Here is an 18,909-nt window from a genome sequence, read left to right as displayed (position 1 = left end):
TGTAAAAGGCAAGATAACTTCTCTCCTACCATGTCTTGGTCCTTAAGGCTTTAAGCCTTTAAATTATTTTCCATTTTATGCCCTTTACCTTTTTTTTTTTTTTTTTTTTTTGTGTTTAAATGTTTATAGTAATAGGATTGTATGTAGGTGACCCTTTACTGTCCAGGCCAATCCTTGAGCAATCTTCTACTTCAAGCACCCCTCTTTCAAGATAACAGAAAGATTTACTGTCACTCTTTCATATATATGCTTTAATTTCTCTCATATATATATTATTGTTCTATTCTATTTATAAGAAAAGGGCGTGTCAGAAATAAATATGGTTGGACAAACTAAGGCCTTATGATAATGGGAACAAAAGGATAAGTTTTCATATACGGAGTAAGAGACTAAGAGCAGGTTGATTGTCAGGATATCGTGTTGATTGTCAGGATAGACTTAATACCGAATCTTATTTTTGTTTTGATATACTTCATTGGAGCACACACGGCATTGGAGAATATAAACTCTGGAAAGTACATAATGAGTAATGGAGTGTAAATACGAAAAAATCATAAAAATAAAAATTATTTACTAAAAGTGTGGATAAAATGTACATAGGAACAAATTATGTTGTTAGATGAATTTGCCAATTCACCAACTTAAGAAAATAGCAATTCTACCAAAGGAGGTCCATGACCAATGTTTAAATGCATATATAGATAATAAGTGAGGTGTATTAAAACTTTACTATAACGTATTCATTCACTTAGATTAATTTTAGAGATGATCTTTCTTTTTTGAAAGAAGAATAAAAAGGAAGTTTATTGGGACCTTCAGGCTACAAACTGTCCCTTGTAAAAAGGTCAGCAATTTCTCACTTTCACTACTTTTATTTTTGTATTGTATTGTAAATTAAAGAGTAACAACATAGGCAGTTTAGTCATTTCATGTTATACAATTTTTAAAAAAATACTTTTTTTTTTTGGATGCAAAAGAGGGTAAAAAACCCGAACAAAGAAACCTATTACACCACCAAACGCGGCAAAGCCACCCCAACCATGTCCTCCCAAAGAATGGTCTTTATTTCGATCGGAGGATCATCGAAATAAATCACACTCTCTTGAAGTCCAACCCCTACATTTGCGAGTTTATCCGCCACCCTATTCCCTTCCCTAAAACAATGATGAATATTAAAAAAAGAAAAAACATTACAAATACTACTACAATTGTTGATGATGTGCACGCATTCCCCCTGCTGCTGGTTTGCATTAGTAATAGCCTCGACACAAGCTTTGTTATCCATCTGAACCACAAGCTTCGAAATGCCTAAATTCTTAGCTAATTTGAGGCCATGTTCCAGTGCTAAAAGTTCAGCTCGATAAGCATTACACACCCCAAAATTAGCAGCAAAGGCCTTGACAAACTGACCTTCCTCATCTCGAATAATACCACCACCACCTGCTAACCCCGGGGTACCCTTGGCTGCCCCATCTGTATTCAAAGTCCACCATCCAGTAGGGGGAGCCATCCAGCGGATTTGAACCTCTTTTCTTGCAGTAGAAACTTGGTGTAGGCCTTGGTATCCAGCCTTGGGTGTTGTGAAAGCATTCCAAATTTCTTCAGCCTGGCCTCGAATAAATGCCCCTGCATCAACAGGATTTTCATTTTCTTTACCAAACACACAATTGTTTCTCCATCGCCATATCCACCATAAAGAGATAGCAAAACAAGTAGGCCATTTAGCAGAAAAACTAGGGTCAGCAGCTTCTAAATTACGAACAATCCAGTGACTTAGATTTCCATTGAAAAAGGATGTTTGTAGAGCATCACTTCCCACACTCTTCCAAACAATCTGTGAAGCAGGACAATCACGCAAGAGATGGAGAAGTGTCTCATCTGCTCCTAGGTTGCATCTTTGACAGCGAGCATCATCAGTAAGGTGTCTTTTGTGACGAACCTCATTGCATAGAACCCGATCATGCAGAGCAAGCCACAAGAATGTTCTGACCCTTTGTTGTACAGGGGTCTTCCATGCCAACTCCCACTTGGGATCCCTCGGAATAACATCCTCCTCCTTGATTAATTTCATAGCATGCTTGATAGAGAATTTACCACTAGCTGATCCTCTCCAATACCTCAGATCAGCTACTGCAGGGTCTTCAACCAGAGAATGTGCAGCTATCGATTTCAATTGGAAATCTGGCAGGAGATGTGCAAATAATTCCCATCTCCAACCCTTCCCCTGTTCCCACATTTCCTCCACTATTGCACCTTCAATTGAGCTAGGAATGGCTGCAGAGGCAAACTCACGAAGAGGCTGTGAAGTTGCCCAACAGTGATCCCAAAATAGCGTTGATTGACCATTTCCAATCGCCACCTGTGATCCTTTCTTAATCCAAGCTGCATTATCAGTTATACCGCGCCAAACATTTGACATACATGAGGTAGGCACAAACATGTCAATATCACATCTACCACGACAATATTTAGCTCGAATAACTCTTGACCAAAGAGATTCAGGCTCTGTTAATACTCTCCACCCGAGTTTGGTAAGGAAAGCCGAATTTGCTTGTCTAGAAGAACGGATCCCAAGTCCTCCCTTATCCCTAGGAAGCTGAAGAGTGTCCCAAGACAGTAAATGGATACGCTGCTTCTCATCTGAACTTCCCCAAATAAAACGACGAGCTTTTTTGTCAATGTCATCACAAATAGAACGAGGAAGCTTAGCCGTTTGCATCGAATAATTCGAGAGAGTCGTGAGAGTAGACTTGGCTAAAGTAATGCGACCCGCCAATGATAAATACTTGGTTTTCCATCCCGTAAGACGACGGTCAATTTTTTCACAAAGGTGTGCATAAGTTTCACGAGTGACTCGACTGGAAAGTGTAGGCATTCCCAAGTAAAGACCCAAATCCTCTGTCACTTGCATTCTCAAATTCTCACTGATTTCAGTTTGCATATCTGTAGAGATGTTGCGAGAAAAGTAAACCCGAGACTTGGGAAGACTAACCTTTTGACCCGATGCTAAACAAAAACGGTCAAGGCAATTTTTTATCACCAAAGCTTGTTCCACAGAAGCCTCCGCAAACAATATTAAATCATCGGCAAAAAACAAATTGGACAGTAATGGACCACCCCTGCTTGCATAGATAGGTTTCCATTGCTCATTCACTATTGCCTCCTCGATGACTTGATTGAGCCGTTCCATACAAAGCACAAAGAGGTAAGGAGAAAGCGGATCTCCTTGTCTAATCCCTCGTGAAGGATAAAAAACCTCAGATTTTTCCCCGTTCCAAAGTACACGCATAGATGGGGATGTCACACATTCCATTATCACTTCAATCATGAGTTGAGGAAAATGCATTTCGAGAAGAGTATCTCGAATAAAAGACCATTTGAGCCTATCATAGGCTTTTTCAAAATCAATTTTAATGGTCATGTATCCCTTTCCTCCTTGTTTTCTTTTCATGGTGTGAATAACCTCTTGCACGATCACAATATTGTCCGTAATTTGTCGGCCCGGAACAAAGCTTGATTGGGATTGAGCAATGAGTTTTGGGAGCACACTCTTGATTCGATTGACTAGAGCCTTTGTAATGATTTTATAAGTCACATTACAAAGGCCAATTGGCCGAAACTGAGAAGGGAGTTCTGGGTTATCCAACTTTGGCAGTAATACAAGGAATGTTTCATTGAGTGATTCAGGCAGCCCCTTTCCTTGTAAAGCATCGAGGACCATGGTGTACACATTGGGAGCAACTAAGTCCCAATTCTTCTGATAAAAAAGCGCCTGAAAACCGTCGGGTCCTGGTGCTTTTAGAGCCCCCATATTTGATATGACAAAGTCGATATCACTCTTGGAGTACGGTTTGTTTAATTTGCACCAATCTTCCTCTGAAAAGGTATTGCAAACCCCTGTTGGAATGTTGCAAATACTGGCAGCACCATCATCCGTGAATAATTGAGAAAAATAATCCACCACCAACTGTTTGACTTGATCCTTGTCATGTACCCATTGGTTAGTATTATCCTTGATGGCAACAATCTTGTTACGCCACCTTCGAATAACAGTACTAAGATGGAAGAAAGTGGTATTTCTATCACCATCTTGTATCCAATCTACACGGGCTTTTTGATACCAAAGCATTTCTTCTTGATCAAGAACCGTATCCAACTCCCTTCTCAATCGAGCCTCAAGTTTAAGTAAACCCGAGTCACGGCCTAGAGCAAGTTTAGTTTGAATTCCCTGAATCCGAGCCATGAGAGTTCTTTTTTCACGAAAAATATTGTGAAAAACATCCTTATTCCAATTTTGTAAGTCATTGGATAAGGAGTGCAAAAGAGGGATGAGGGGCGCAGACTTATCCCACTTCTCCACCATGAAGTCAGCAAATTTTTCATGAGATAGCCACGCAGCTTGGAAACGGAATGGACGCTCAAGAGATTCAAGAGGAGCGAACCCATTTGAAGAAATTAATAAAGGACAATGGTCAGATTGAAGAGCAGGCAAGTGTTTGACTCGGGCTTGGCTAAAACGAAGACCCCATTCAGCATTGCAAAGTGTTCTGTCTAACCGTGCACTCTTCCTTGTTTCAGTAGAATTGCCCCGAGCCCAAGTGTGAGAGGGCCCTGAAAATTCAACTTCGATGAGTTGATTATCTTGCACCCAATGATTGAAACGTTGGCTGCGCCTCGATGTCTCCGGACAACTCGAACTTCTTTCCCAGTCGAAACGGGTATCATTAAAATCTCCCATAAGTAACCATGGTTTATTATTTCTTCTAGCAAAACCAGACAAATCTCTCCAAAGATCACGACGATTGGAAGGGTCAGGACTCGCATAAACAGAAGAGAAGTACCAGGGTTCCTCTCCTCTTTTATTGACTATCATGGTGATGTATTGATTGGATTGGTGAATAGGATCAATTGTCACTAGTTCAGATTTCCAGTAGACCCAAATTCCTCCGCTAAAACCTTGGGCCTCTACTCTAGTATGACCAGAATATCCCAAAACAGAACCTACATTAATAGCTCGATCTCCACCCATATGAGTCTCCACCAAAGCAAGCACGATTGGTTTGTGAATTCTCACTACTTCTTTAAGAGTAATAAGAAATTCACGACTTCCAGCTCCTTGAACATTCCAAACCATACACGTTATGGGAAAGGAATCCGATACAAGATGATGATCACTATTCATAAGACCCATGGAATTAGGAAACTTAGAGTGATAAGCATGGGAAATTGCTCGGAAGGCTTGATCAACCTTCCAAGGCAGCTTCAAAGTCACTATTAGCTCCGGTGCCATTTGACTCGACACCGACCATGAGTGTATCTCCATTTCCATCTTGTGGATCAGGGGGTCTACCGTCCCCAAATAAGGTTCCGTCATCTGAGAGGTGACACACAAAATTTTCTCCGGGGGAATCCGAAGAGAAATTGGGTTCGGGGGTGGAAGAGACATGGGTTAAGGCTTGGGAATTTTGTGACTTGGTGTTTGGCTCAGGATCGGCTTCTTCTGTAACAATGTTCACAGCTTCTTGGTTAGCTTGGAAAATAACAGGGGAATTCTCTTTGCCAGCTGGGTTAATTTGGGAAGTCAAGATATGATTGCTTTTGGAGGGAATATTAGTGGAATCAGTTAGGATATTTTTTTGCTTGGGATTATCTTTTTTCCGAATTTGTTGCCATTGCTTCGAATTACCTAAAAACTGACCACTAATCAAGGAATTTTGAGAAGATTTACCCAAATTAAAAGGCATATCTTTTGCATTAGCATTATCTTTTTGAGTAATATCTCCTAAATTAACAGTTTTGTTAGGAGAATCCCTTGAATTAAGGTTTGAAGAAATCGGATTTTCCAAATTTCCCTCCCCAAAATTATCTTCAGTTACCTTGTTTTGCTCCTCCAGAATTGCAAATCTCGACCCACTTGCCTTATTTTGTGGCTCGTTGACTCGATGAACCTGGTCCTGATTCTGTCCCTGACGTTGACCAGTGTGTACCTGGGCATTAGCTACCTTTTCCGACCTAGGACTACGCCGTCGTGGTGGTGGTTTCTTTACCATCATCCAAGAGCCATAGTCCTGCTGTTCAACCGTAGGAACTGGAATGTCATTGTTTACAGGCTGATTATGAGACAGGGTGTCCTCTGCATCTTCCATCGAATGCTTCTCCTGACGAGTGCATTGATCACCTTGGTGGCCAATTTTACCACATTGGAAGCAAATCATCCGCAAGCCTTCGTACTGCACTTTCCAGACCTGTCCCTTAAGCCAGAACTTTGACAATAGGGGTTTAGTCAAGTCCAGTTCGACACTAAGTCTAGTAAATTGACCACGCTGTGCTAGTTCAGTGTTACTATCAACTCTGATCACCTTACCAATTTTTCCTCCAATCTTAGTCAGAAATTCTTTGTCAAAATATTCAACAGCCAAGTGTGGAATTCTGACCCAAGCAGTCAAGAAACGCAAAGGGGCATTATCAGGGATGAAATTGGGTTGCCACTTTCGGATAGTGAGGTAATTATCATCTAACATCCAAGGACCCTGAGTTAGCACATGATGATAATCTGCAAGGTTGGAAAATCTTGCTATGAAATAATCATGTCCAATATCTGTAAGGACTAAGCCCCCTTTGAGTTCCCATTTTCGCTTCAGACGCTTCATCAAGGCCATATAACCAATTTTACTGTCAAACATTTTTATGATGAGAGTGTGCTTCCAGGGTGCTCTAATCCTGCGCTTTTCCTCCTTGGTCAACAGAATGACAGGGCATTTCGGGTCATCCTGAAAATCATCTGGCGGTTCATCATCATCCGAGATATCATCCTCATCCATATCGAAATGTTGAATTCGATCATTATCCATTCTTATTTCATTTGCAACAAGGTCTCGAAAAGAGATGGGATTTTGAGCAGGGGGTTGCAATTGAAAATTATTAGCAGGGGGAGCTTGTTGATTATTATCATAATTGAATATCAAATGATTGATTTTCCTCTTGGGTTTCTTGGATGAACGATTAACTATTTCGGATACATTGATATTTTTTTCCATTGAGGAAGGATAAACAGTTAGATAGAAATAAAAGCGTTACAATTCAGTGAGTAATAACACTAATATTCAGTGACCACATCCGCGATAATATATTTTTAAAAAAATACTTGCATATACTATAGTTTAATTAAATTTGATAAGTTGGTTCATTGCCTTAAAAGCAAAACCGGATGAGAATCCAATAAGCAAACTGTGCAACAGGAAAATAAAGAAAGAAGCTAAGCTAAGTGCTGTTATTAAACAAAAAAAAAAAGAGGTGCTATATATTTTGAAGATCAGGTGATTTGGTATATATTGGAAATAATGACAACACCAAAACAGATTTGGGAGCAACAACAACAACAACAGCAACAACAGGGTATGAAAACTAAGAATTCGGGTACTATGAGTTTCATGGGAAGTCCAAATATGGAAGACAAGGATGAAGAGATGTCCAAGTCGGTGTTATCGGCTTTTCGAGCCAAGGAAGAAGAGATCGAGAAGAAGAAGATGGAGGTTAAGGAACGTGTTCAGGCTCATTTAGGTCGTGTTGAAGAGGAAACTAAGCGTCTAGCTGAGATTCGCGAGGTACCAGTATATTTTTTTTTTGAATTTATTGGTCGGGTCGTTTTGGGTTAGGTCATTTTACTTTTAGTTGGTAGTGTCGGGTTTGTGTTAATGAATCTAATTTTTCGAGTTATAATTCAATGTTTATATTTAGCAATCCTACCTTCTAACTTTAGGAGTACTAGAACAAGAACAAAATTAAGAAGATTCAAGTGGCATAAATTTATTTCATACTTGGTGTTAATGTAAATTTGGGAGTTTAGATGTAAATTTGAATTTGAATTTGAAATTGTGTTCCTTAGCAATAGTACCATGAATAAAATGTAAAGGTGTACTTAAAATTGTAGGAACTTGAAGCATTAGAAGATCCAAAGAGGAAGGAAGTTGCATACGTTCGAAAGAGGATTGATACTATCAACAAAGAGCTAAGGCCACTTGGATTTACATGCCAGAAGAAGGTAATCTTCTCACATTTTTCTGTTTTTTTAAAAAAAAATTATTTATTTTGTTTTAGAATGAATTGAATTAAAATAGTTTGTTGAACGGTCCTTGCTTATTTTGTATTTACGTACTGGTAGTATTAAATATACGTTTGTTGTTTATTCGGCTTATGGGTCGTCAATCGGAAACAACCCCAACCTAAATTAATTATGTCCAACAACCTCTTTTGTCATCTCATTATAGGCGAGAGTATCTTTAGTGATAGGTTTTGACTATATTATTGTTTCGAGGAAAGTTTTATAGTACCAGTAGTAGTCCATCCTCTTTTTGATATTCTCATTTGAATTTAATAGGAACGAGAATACAAAGAAGCACTTGAATCCTTCAATGAGAAAAGCAAGGAAAAATCTCAACTTGTTGCCAAACTAATGGAGGTAACAAATGTAATCACAACTTTCATCTATTATTGGTTTCAATATTTATTTAATTAAATTAATCACAATTTTAATTATTTAATTATAAATAATTATTGTTGTATAATTTGCAGCTGGTGAGTGAAAGTGAGAATCTGAGGTTCAAGAAGCTGGAGGAGCTCAGCAAGCATATTGAATCTCTTCATTGATTTAATTTTATGATTCTAATTCAGTATCATTAACTGGCTGATTATTAGCACTTTTTTTTTCCTTTTTATTTTTTATTTTTTATTTTGGCGTGGTTTACTAGAATTGATTTGTTTGATTTTGTGTATTTTTTAATATTTTTGGGGTTACGGAATTCATATTGTTAGCTGGACATTTTAGAGAACTTGCTCCATTTGGAAATTGTTGTGTTCAAATGTGAATAATATGTGTATTATACTTCTATAATACTTGATAAAGTTTTCAGATTTGTATACAATTTTTGTGCTGTGTATGTTGCTAGTTGATTAAGATCAAAATGCTAAATGGAAATAAAATTCACTTACCTCAAAATTTTGTCGTGTTTTGTGTTTCGCTTTGTGTAAGAAATTGTAAGGATGTCTAAGTTACCGTTGCTAAGAATGATGAATATCATAGAGTAAATAGATTATTTATAAATAAATAAATAAATAAATTAAGACAAATTATTTGCTTACTTGGCCCTCAACAATATGCCAAAGTATGTACTCATATTTCATATTTTTAATATGTATTATGTCAATAAATAACATGTCATTCCTCAAATGAGGGCTATGTAAGTATGTATGACTATATGAGGTGAAGAATTGAAGACGTTGAATTGAAACCAAGTGCAATTTTAAAACTTTATTTATAGGTCCAGTCATTCTAATCACATATTATGTTAATTGAGAATATAAATTTAAATCTCTAAATTAAATTGATCTAATTACATTCCCTCTTCTAATATTTGAAGTATTCAATCAATTTTGGATGAAAAATCAAATGGATGAACCACTAATGATACCCATAAAAACAAATTGTTGTACTTCGTAATTTCAATATAAATTAGTACTCCTAATAGCTAAAGTAATATGTCTTCATAAAGGCATTCAACTATCAATTTAAAGTGGCATGAAAAAAAGTACTCCTTACCATTAAAGAAAATAATACTCCGTAGAAGGTTTGTGACCAGTAGTTCCATGACAGATTGATCACATAATGACATATACTCGTATTTACTCTATTCTTATATTGTACATTTTAACAATTGAAATATTTCATACTCCGTACTTTCACAAATATTTAATAACATCCGGTTTACACTAAATTAGTGTAAATTGGGCTTAAACACCCACCGCCAAACCACCAATCCTATCGCCACTCCCTTAGCTTCTCCCAAGAATCCGACGTCCCCCTTCGATTTCGACCTTGCTGACCACCCCAATCCCCCGATTCCAGCGTCGCTGACCTCCCCCATCCCCCGATTTGTCGAGTTTGAAGTCCGGGATTACAACAACTCCGAATACCTCACCTCCAATTGCATATATACCTTATTGTGGGTATCTATCATTTCACCTCATCTACTTTGATGGTGGCAAACATGGCGGCGGCGGAGGTGGCGATGACTATGGCGGCAGAGGTGACGATGACGACAACGTTGAAAGGAAAACTATGAGGACTTGCAGTTGGTAACGGAGAGGGAGAAGGTGGTTGAGGGTTTGATGGAGGAGAGGGAATTTGAAAGTTTGTTAATGGTGGAAATGTTTAGTTTTGAGGAGAGATAAAGATACGGGATGAAAGTAGAGCTATTGGGTTAACTTTTGCATTTTGTGTTTATTTTTTTTTATTTTGATACTCTGTTTTTTTTGAAAAAAAGGGTTACTTTTGAGAAAAAAATAGTCACTTTTGTAAAAAAAGGGTTACTTTTGTGAAAATATGTGTCACTTTTGTAAAAAAAAAGGGTCACTTTTATAAAGAAAAGGGGTCACTTTTCGCAAAAAAATTCAATATACAATAAAATTATTGTAAATCGGGGGCATGCACAAGGAGTTGTCGTACTTTATTAGGAATCAAATCGAACACAAATCAGTTTGAGTACTGCGTAGTAAGGCCCTGTTCTTTTCACCTTAAAAAAATAATATTAAATAAAAATAATTTTAGTTCAGTAAAAATAAGTTCAATTCAGTAAAATTCAGTTTTCTTAAAGAAGAATTATAATAGAAAATCAGTCAAAACAATTTCAGTTCAGTAAAAATAATTTCAATTCAGTAAAATTAAGTTCAGTTCAGTAAATATAAGTTCAGTTCAGTAAAAATAATTTCAGTTCAGCAAAATTAAGGTGAATCAAACAAGGCCTAAGTTCGAGTAAATTTCTTTTGTTTGACGAATTTAGATGTAAAATTATACTCCGTACTACGTATCTCGTATATACCCGAACCCGACCCCCCTCTAAAAAAAAAACACAACTTGGCATGAAGGATCACTATTCACTAACTAAGCATTACTCCGTAATCCAAATCAAACAATTTGGTGGATGCCGAAAAAATGGAGCTCCAAAACCCTAACAATGGCGAAGGAGAAACTAAACCCAAAATAGTGGTTATTATGGGTCCAACCGGGTCCGGAAAATCAAAATTAGCCATTGATTTAGCAACCCATTTCCCAATTGAGATCATCAACGCTGATTCCATGCAAGTCTACCATAGCTTGGATGTTCTCACCAACAAAGTCACTCTCTCTGAACAGAAAGGTAACTTCTTTCTCTTTCTCTCTCTAATTTCTCTCTCTTGATTTTCTGAATTTGGGGTTTTGTGTTGCAGAAGTGCCACACCATCTTCTGGGAACAATAAGCCCTAATGTGGAATTCACTGCAAAAGATTTCCGAGATGCTGCTATTCCTGTAAGATTTTGCACCTTTTTTTTTGGGTTAATTTTTGTACTGTAGTTGCTAATTTGGGTCTGATTTGAATTCTAGGTTTATGAACTCTTTAATTGATTAATAGTGATTATGTATGCATTATTATGCGTTAAGCTCCTAATTTAGAAGGGGTGATTTCTTGACAATAATGAATAGTCACTTTGATAGTGTATTTTGAACTACCCCAGCTTGAGGGAGTGGTTTGTTTTCCCATTTTTGCCGGGCATTGTTGTTGAATTCATGGAAAGAACAATTAGAAGACTAGTAGTTGATATATATGCCAACACTTACCCTCTTATAGATGAATATAGGTCCATTTTGCTTCTCTGTTGTAAATAAGTAGACCAAATTACAGAACTGTGTCATAAACTTTGGAAATTCTAGTTTTAAACACTGATTTTCTTTACATCAATGTATGTTGGTAATTGATTGTTTTGGATAAAACTGAATAATAATCGAGGAATCTCATTGGCATCTGATGCTGCCTTTTTGAAGTTAAATTGCATTTTGATGCTTCTCTGCTAGAATTTGGAACCTGTTATTTTCCTTCTTGTGTTTGTTTTGGTCGTTGGGGACCTTTTAGGGGTAGGGTTCGATGTGGGAGGAGTTGTTTGGGGGGGAGGGTAGCACCCCAGTCTATGCACTTTGTCCATACTTGAACACACCTTAGGAAACTTTCTTAAAGATCCCCTATCCTAAAGACTAGTCTTACCGAAGCACACTAAACCCTCTTACTCAAAGCACTTATGTTTAAATGTGGAGTGTCTCGTTGTTTTGATGGAAGGGATAGATTTCATATAAATCAATTACTTTCCTTGTAATCTAATGATATGGGACTTTAGTATTATAGATGTCAAGTCTCAAGAAGTCAAGAGGAAGGATGGGTTGAGGAAGTGGGGTTGATTTAACTAATCTTTTCCTTTGACCCGCATCTGGTTTCTTATTGTTGCAACTGTTTTGTGTGATAAACTTCTGGAAAAACTAATTGTAAATTTGCAATTTGTGATTGTAAGAAGTGCATTATGGAATTGCAGATTTTTTTTTTTGATTTTGTTTGTTATTTGTGGTATTAGCATTTAGATTCACTGTCACTGGCATATGGAAATCTGCCCCCCTTTTTTTTCATATGCATTTTTTGCTGACTGTGATTTCCTAATTATCATCCTTTGTTAGTTCAGCATTTTTTTTAAAAGAGAATTCATCTTTATTTTAGTACAGAAGCAATGTATGTCGCTATGTGTAACAACCTTTGTTGGATTTTCAGATCATCAAGGATATATTATCTCGCAATCATTTGCCCGTTATAGTTGGTGGTACTAATTTCTATATACAGGTATGATTTTGGGTTCATTTTGGCCTTTTAAGCTTTCTAACTATGTAGCCATATTTTCTACAAAAAATCGGGCAATATTTTAATTTTTTTTATACATATTTTCAAGCATGGTGTATTATGTTTTCTGTCTTTGCATAAGCTCTCATTTTTCTAAATCCTAGTTGACTGTACATTGGAAATTAAGTAATGCTCTAATTCAGTACTTAGTTCATTTTTTTTAGTTGACACATTTGACTTTTGACACTATGTTAAAACTATACTTTGAGTATCTTTTGTGATTTTTAGCTATGATAAAACATAGTGATGTGAGATCTTGTTAGATCGTCTCAATGAATGTTTTCATATATTAACTTTTTTCTTTTTTTTTTCTTTTTAATTTTTTACTTTTTGATAACTAGTGATATTATTCGTTGAACTTGTGCGTTGGAAACTTTGATAAAAGAAACATGTCAAATAAAATAAAGAACGGAGGACGAATATATCTAGCCGTTTCATTCTGGTTCTTATGTACCTTTTATGGTCTATTGTACCTAATGATGCTCTACTTAATCTGTGTTGCATGCAGGCTCTTGTGAGTTCTTTCCTGCTTGATGATTCCGTTGAAGAAATAAGTGATTCATGTTTAAGGGAGAATTCAGGTAAACACAAAGGTTATCATTTGATAGAAGAAAGTCTACTTATCTACACTTATTGTTTTCTTTAAAAGCAAATATCTTAAATCTTCATAGAAAATAAGCACATTTCAGACCAATTTGGATCTTTTTGTCAGGCTTTGATAATAATCTAAACTTTTCTTTTGTAGATGTTGCTAATCTGCAAAAATGTGAACTTTTTGAGCAAGGCAGTTGTGATTACAGTTATGACCGCCTTAGAGACCTGGATCCTGTGGCAGCGAACAGAATACATCCAAACGACCATAGAAAAGTAAAATCTTCAATCTCACATTCTGTGTCCATCAGTTTGAATTTGTATTTGGAGTTAGGGAAGGGGGTTAAAGATATGTGTGACAATAAATATATTTTGCTAAGATACCCTTTGCAATGCTTCTGGACCATCATCTGACTAATATTCAGTCATAAGATTGATAACCTTAGAAATTTCTTGAAGTTGATCAATAAAGTGAATTTGATGCAGTTTAAGGCCGAAACTGAGTATAATACTGTTGGGCCGTTGGCTAATGGCTATAAGCCTATAATAGATCAGAATATCGGCTGTGGACTGCATCATTTATTTGGTGATTAACTCAATATTCATCACCCGCCCAAAAAATATAACTTTTTTGAAGTCATGCGACTCATGCCTGCTGCCTATCAATCTTTTTTGTTAATGATGCTTGACTGTTGTGGTCTGATGTTTCTGCTAATCAACTAACATGATTTGTGTTGAATTTGTTGAAAATTTTGCAGATTAGGCAATATTTAGAGTTGTTCACTCATTCTGAAATCCTCCCTAGCCAACTCTTTCAGGGAGAAATGACAGAGGTTTGTATTCTTAAGATATTAACAGACTGCTTTAGAATTGTCTTTGTTATATTGGAACTTGGCTTGATTAGGTAGACTTGTATTTCCATCTTGTATCTGGATAAATGCCTGTTTTGCATGCTGTTCAGCCTTTTTGACTGCTCGCCATAATTTTATAAGCAAATATGGCCTGTACTGGGAAAATATTAGAAGATGGAATAAAGTCACTAACTATATTTGAAAATTAAATTCTCTTTCATGGCATGGCATCATCTCTATGCATCTTTTTGTGTAAGTTTCAGTTTTTGTGGTCGGTCAAGGAGCTGGAATAAAGTCAAATTTTGAATCTTTTGCTTAAAAATCGTTTCACTTTTATGTGGCAGACAGAAATGGGGTCGTCTTGGTTGTAATTCAAGATACAACTGCTGTTTTGTTTGTGTTGACGCATCGCTTCCTGTACTAGACCGATTTGTGGACCAGAGAGTTGATCGGATGATTGAAGCTGGTTTGCTTAATGAAGTTTATGACATTTACAACATGAATACAGATTATACACGAGGTCTGCGACAAGCTATCGGAGTAAGGGAATTTGAGGATTTTCTTTGTGCTAATATTTCCGAAGTGAGGAAGGAGCGGAACAATTCTTTCCTGGATACAGCTTCACTGAATAATACTGATGTATCTCTCAGACAAAATTTGTTGGAAGTTTCAAGTTCCTCTTCTAATACCCCAGATAGGCGCCTATTGGAAGAAGCCATTTCCAAACTAAAACAAAACACTAGACGACTTGTTCGTCGGCAAGTAAGTTTTTTGTCTTCTGCCTTGTTATTATTTTACTTTTTTTTAAAAAAAAAATAAAAAATTTATTTTAATGATGGATGTGAAGTAGTGAACCCACAAATTGCAACTATGCTATACTTGCGCAGTTCAAAATTTTCCGGTGCACTGTCGTTTTAAAAAGGGAGGGATGCTATGATATTTTCACATAAACTCATTAATTTCCGTCCTCCACAAATGTCCTTATATATCTTCACATAGTCACTTTCACTTTACTGAGTCGGGGAAAGATCTTGCCAGGGATTGCTTCAACTCTTTGCCCCAAAATTAAGTGTATCTTCAGTTCTGACACATATTAAGGACAATCATATTACAATAGACAAATTTTTTTCTCTTAACAATTTGCCTCTAACAAAAGGATCATTTCTTCAATAAATCAATCAATTAATGTGATATATTCGAGGATCATACATTATTACTTTGGAAGGAAAATAAGTCATCTTTTCCAGGAAAATATTGAGTAACTTGTATGATTCTCTTTTTCATGGATTCAAATTTCAGATCCTCTAAATCATGGACACTAGAGGGAGTTAATCAGTTAGTTGCTGGTCATTATTGTTATTTTGCAGAAGAGGAGGATAAATCGATTGCAGACATTATTTGGATGGAACATACATTTTGTAGATTCTACCGAGTCTTTACTTGGTAATCCTTTTGGAGTCTTTCTGTTTTTGACATTTCCTGATGGACAAATATTTTATCTTGAGAGTTCTACTGGTCTGTTTCAATTAATTTTTAATCTTATGGGAAACACTGATTTTTCAGGAAATTCAGAGGATACATGGATTTCCCAAGTGATTGAACCAGCTGCAAAAGTAATAAGCTCTTTCCTCAATTCTGATGTGACCTCAGCTTCAGATAATACTGACCACTTGGTCCAGAAACTCAATGAGAGAGATCTATGGACTCAGTACACGTGCAAGGTACAATTAACCTTTAATGGATATTACACTCATTGTGTGATGAAGCTACTGTCTTTGTTGCACAGAAACTCTTGAGGATCGTGTTACTGTTCTCAGTTCTTACCCCATAAATTTTTATAATTTCTATAAAATAACCCTAATTTCTTTCTTAATGTATGTTTTTGTTGATAATAGTGAAATATTTTTAGGTTTCTGGACAATAGTATTGATACATTATTTTAGCTTTTGCCTTTCCAAATTTCATAGTTTCCTTGTTTTTGCTTTTCTATTTTCCATGTCAGCAACATAGGCAGCTAATTTCGAAGGTTTTGACGTATTTTCTCTCTTGCTCCATTTTTGTAGGCATGTGACAAGATCCTTCGTGGTGCACATGAGTGGAAACAACATAATCAAGGGCGTGGACATAGGAAACGGATGGCAAAGCTAAAGAAGCGTCAAGGTTCTTTCTTAACCGACACTTTACAGCTTCCAGGGGGTGACTGTGTAAGTTCAGATGCATCACAAGTGTAATGACGCTGAAAATCATTCTTTGCTGTCTTTCTTAAATTTTTATTTTGGAGATTGGGGTGTGGTCCGTGTGGAAAGGAGCTGTTTTGGAGAGTTGGTCTTTGATGTTGTCTAAGGCCTTGCCTGGATTGAGAGGAGCTGTTAGGGGGTAATGATTAGGAGGGAAATTATTAAGGTGGACTAATTTAAGGAGGTAACAATTAAGAGGGACTAATTTGAAGCAAGTTTGGTAAAAGGTAACTTATTACAGGATATAAGTATTCTTACGTTTGGTATTATTAATATAGAGAAATATTGCTATGCTTCCACTCAAACCATCAATTTTTTTTTTTTTTTTTTTTTTTGAACAAATCAAACTTTCAAATATCATATACAACAAGCATGAAATTAATTCCCAATATTATGAAGCAATTCAGTTACAGCATGAAAAAATCATTAAATCAAATTAACCCAATAAAATCATGAAATTCTTTCAAAAAATTAATAAAATCATGAAATAACTTCCAAATTTTTTTTAAAAAAAAAATCATGAAATAAAAGTCAGTTTTTTTTTAAAAAAAAATAAATAAATAAAAGTTTGATTAACAAACATGAAATTAATCCCATTATTATTAACCCCTTTCAATCTTTCATAGCGTAACACTTGCATTTTTTTTCATCAACAAATAAATAATCAGTAAAAAAAACTTAATTTTTTTTAAATGGATCACTAAAAATCGTATAATGCAGCAATACAACCATGATTTTTACTAACAATTGAATAATATAGGCACTACTAAGTTCTGAGAAACAATTATTCAATCAGAAAAAAAAAAAGACTGCAAAACAAAAATAAAAAAATAAAAAAAAATTAAGCACTATAATCTGCAATGAATTGATAAACATAAATTATTACCCTATCTAATAATAAAATCAGCAAATATTGCATGCACACTTCATGAATGGATGAATTTCATAGATCTGCAATTACAAGAGGTCGAAGAGGAGAGAAGATGAAGCATTATCCCGAGATTCATTACTCTAGGGAGGGGCAGAGTAAAACATTACCCTCTATTTGAGGGGAAAAAAATCGGGCCTAATTTTTTAGCCCAATCCAGGCATACAATTTTAGCCCATAAAATTTACCCCTTGAATTATTCCGCCCCATTACACTCAATCCAGTCGGGCCCTAAGTGTGTGATGCTTACATGAATCCCTTGTTCTTCCTGTCTTATATGTATAGAGCTGTTGCTCATGTTATTGTAGGTTGCATATGTACTACAAGTATCTTGATATTTACACCTACTCTTGTATAAGACTGATTTGCATTGATATCTCAAATTTTGGGGGTTAACTTACATGTTGTACTACAAGTATCTCATATTGATCTCCCCAGCCTCATGCTTGCCTAAGATGCCTTAGTTGCCTATATAAGGTACAGTTGGTCATCAAAGTAGTGACAACGTTATTGATTTGTTTTTTTGGACAAGATTTTTTTTGTTAATGTTAATAGTCGCAATGTTAAGTATGTACATACTTATTTGGTTAGTGTTAGAATTGTTTGAAGGTGGCCAATGGTAAGGCAGATCCTGTGTAAATAAGATCAGTACGGGTACTTGGGGTGAGTGTTGGGGCAAGGATGTAGATGATCCTTCAAACGACCAAATGCCTTTTCAAATGACTCATTCTGGGAAATTTTCTCAAAAATGAAGTAGATGTGTGGGATGTTCCCAGGGTCAAAAAGTTGGTTTAAAATTATAAGAGACCTATCAAATATCAATATGTTTATTTAGTCTCGTGAATGAGGTTGGCTTAGTTATGTGGCTATTTTAGAATTAAGTACTATGTTGCATTGGTAGTGAAAAGCTATAAGATATTGTTATTTACAATTTACATTACCAACTTGGCATCTCGGGGTTCTATTAAGATGTCGGGAAACCTTCATCTTTGTTGGGTTTTTATTCTTTAAATAAATTAGTATTAGAATTTAATTAACATATAGTTTTGAATAATTGCCGTAAAGTTGTTAATGGAAAGCTAGTTGAAGATAACAAATGCTACTAACAAACCTCATGTAATTTGTTAACAGTTAAAACACACTAAAACAAATTTTATTAAATTGAGGAAGCTATTTATTCAAAAAATAATAATAATAATAATAATAATAATAATAATAATAATAATTGAGGAAGCTATTGGTTGGTGATATTAAGTTGCTAAACTAGTCAAGCATTGGTCGTTGGTATCTTAAATGACTATCAATAGCATAAACATTGATTAAAATAAAATGTTTTTGTTATTGTTGCCAAGTCTAATCAAAGAACTATTAAAACACAAAAACGTTCGTTTAGCTTTTACGAATAAAAGTCTCTATCACATCCAACTTAAAAAGTTATTTGAGGTTGGATTAAAAAAAATATATATTATTTCGTGCATCACGAGTTCACCATGCTACCACCACCATACTTTAAGATAAGAGTGGTAATGTAGTATCTAGTTATTTACCATAA

The 18,909-nt window shown here is 35.8% G+C and overlaps 2 protein-coding genes across 5 annotated transcripts; both read left to right on the top strand.

Annotated features, from left to right (window-relative positions):
- The first annotated feature begins 705 nt into the window (after positions 1-705).
- LOC145619200 (uncharacterized) lies at positions 706-8,890 on the top strand. Of its 4 annotated transcripts, none has more exons than XM_081673867.1 (5): positions 706-844; positions 7,359-7,604; positions 7,931-8,041; positions 8,378-8,467; positions 8,572-8,890. In XM_081673867.1, the coding sequence occupies exons 2-5, from the start codon at positions 7,398-7,400 to the stop codon at positions 8,644-8,646; spliced, it is 483 nt and encodes a 160-aa protein (XP_081529993.1). In that variant the 5' UTR covers positions 706-844; positions 7,359-7,397; the 3' UTR covers positions 8,647-8,890. The 4 variants fall into 4 exon arrangements, with proteins under 4 accessions (XP_081529993.1, XP_081529978.1, XP_081529971.1 ...); XM_081673852.1 differs by having other exon boundaries at positions 742-844; positions 7,239-7,604; XM_081673845.1 differs by lacking the exon at positions 706-844 and having other exon boundaries at positions 7,135-7,604.
- A 2,044-nt stretch (positions 8,891-10,934) lies between these two features.
- On the top strand, positions 10,935-18,542 carry LOC145619193 (tRNA dimethylallyltransferase 2-like). Its single transcript, XM_081673832.1, has 11 exons — positions 10,935-11,192; positions 11,263-11,342; positions 12,625-12,693; positions 13,259-13,331; positions 13,496-13,617; positions 14,100-14,174; positions 14,541-14,954; positions 15,560-15,635; positions 15,756-15,913; positions 16,256-16,536; positions 17,594-18,542. Exons 1-10 carry the CDS (start codon positions 10,988-10,990, stop codon positions 16,421-16,423), a joined length of 1,440 nt encoding a protein of 479 aa, XP_081529958.1. The 5' UTR covers positions 10,935-10,987; the 3' UTR covers positions 16,424-16,536; positions 17,594-18,542.
- Positions 18,543-18,909: the final 367 nt, after the last annotated feature.

The sequence above is a fragment of the Chenopodium album genome, chromosome 3, assembly GCF_948465745.1.
Source record: "Chenopodium album chromosome 3, dcCheAlbu1.1, whole genome shotgun sequence".
NCBI classification, from domain to species: Eukaryota; Viridiplantae; Streptophyta; class Magnoliopsida; order Caryophyllales; family Amaranthaceae; genus Chenopodium; species Chenopodium album.
Note: the sequence above shows the minus strand (reverse complement) of the source record. Positions and strands in the feature narration are given on the sequence as shown.

Excerpts from the sequence above, each read along its gene's own strand:
- LOC145619193 (XM_081673832.1), top strand. The coding sequence starts at position 10,988 with ATGGAGCTCCAAAACCCTAACAATGGCGAAGGAGAAACTAAACCCAAA. Across the intron at positions 13,332-13,495 it reads ATGTTTAAGGGAGAATTCAG|ATGTTGCTAATCTGCAAAAA; the intron begins GTAAACACAAAG and ends TTTCTTTTGTAG. Across the intron at positions 14,955-15,559 it reads GACGACTTGTTCGTCGGCAA|AAGAGGAGGATAAATCGATT; the intron begins GTAAGTTTTTTG and ends GTTATTTTGCAG.
- LOC145619200 (XM_081673852.1), top strand. The coding sequence starts at position 7,341 with ATGACAACACCAAAACAGATTTGGGAGCAACAACAACAACAACAGCAA. Across the intron at positions 8,042-8,377 it reads GATTTACATGCCAGAAGAAG|GAACGAGAATACAAAGAAGC; the intron begins GTAATCTTCTCA and ends TGAATTTAATAG. Across the intron at positions 8,468-8,571 it reads AACTAATGGAGGTAACAAAT|CTGGTGAGTGAAAGTGAGAA; the intron begins GTAATCACAACT and ends TATAATTTGCAG.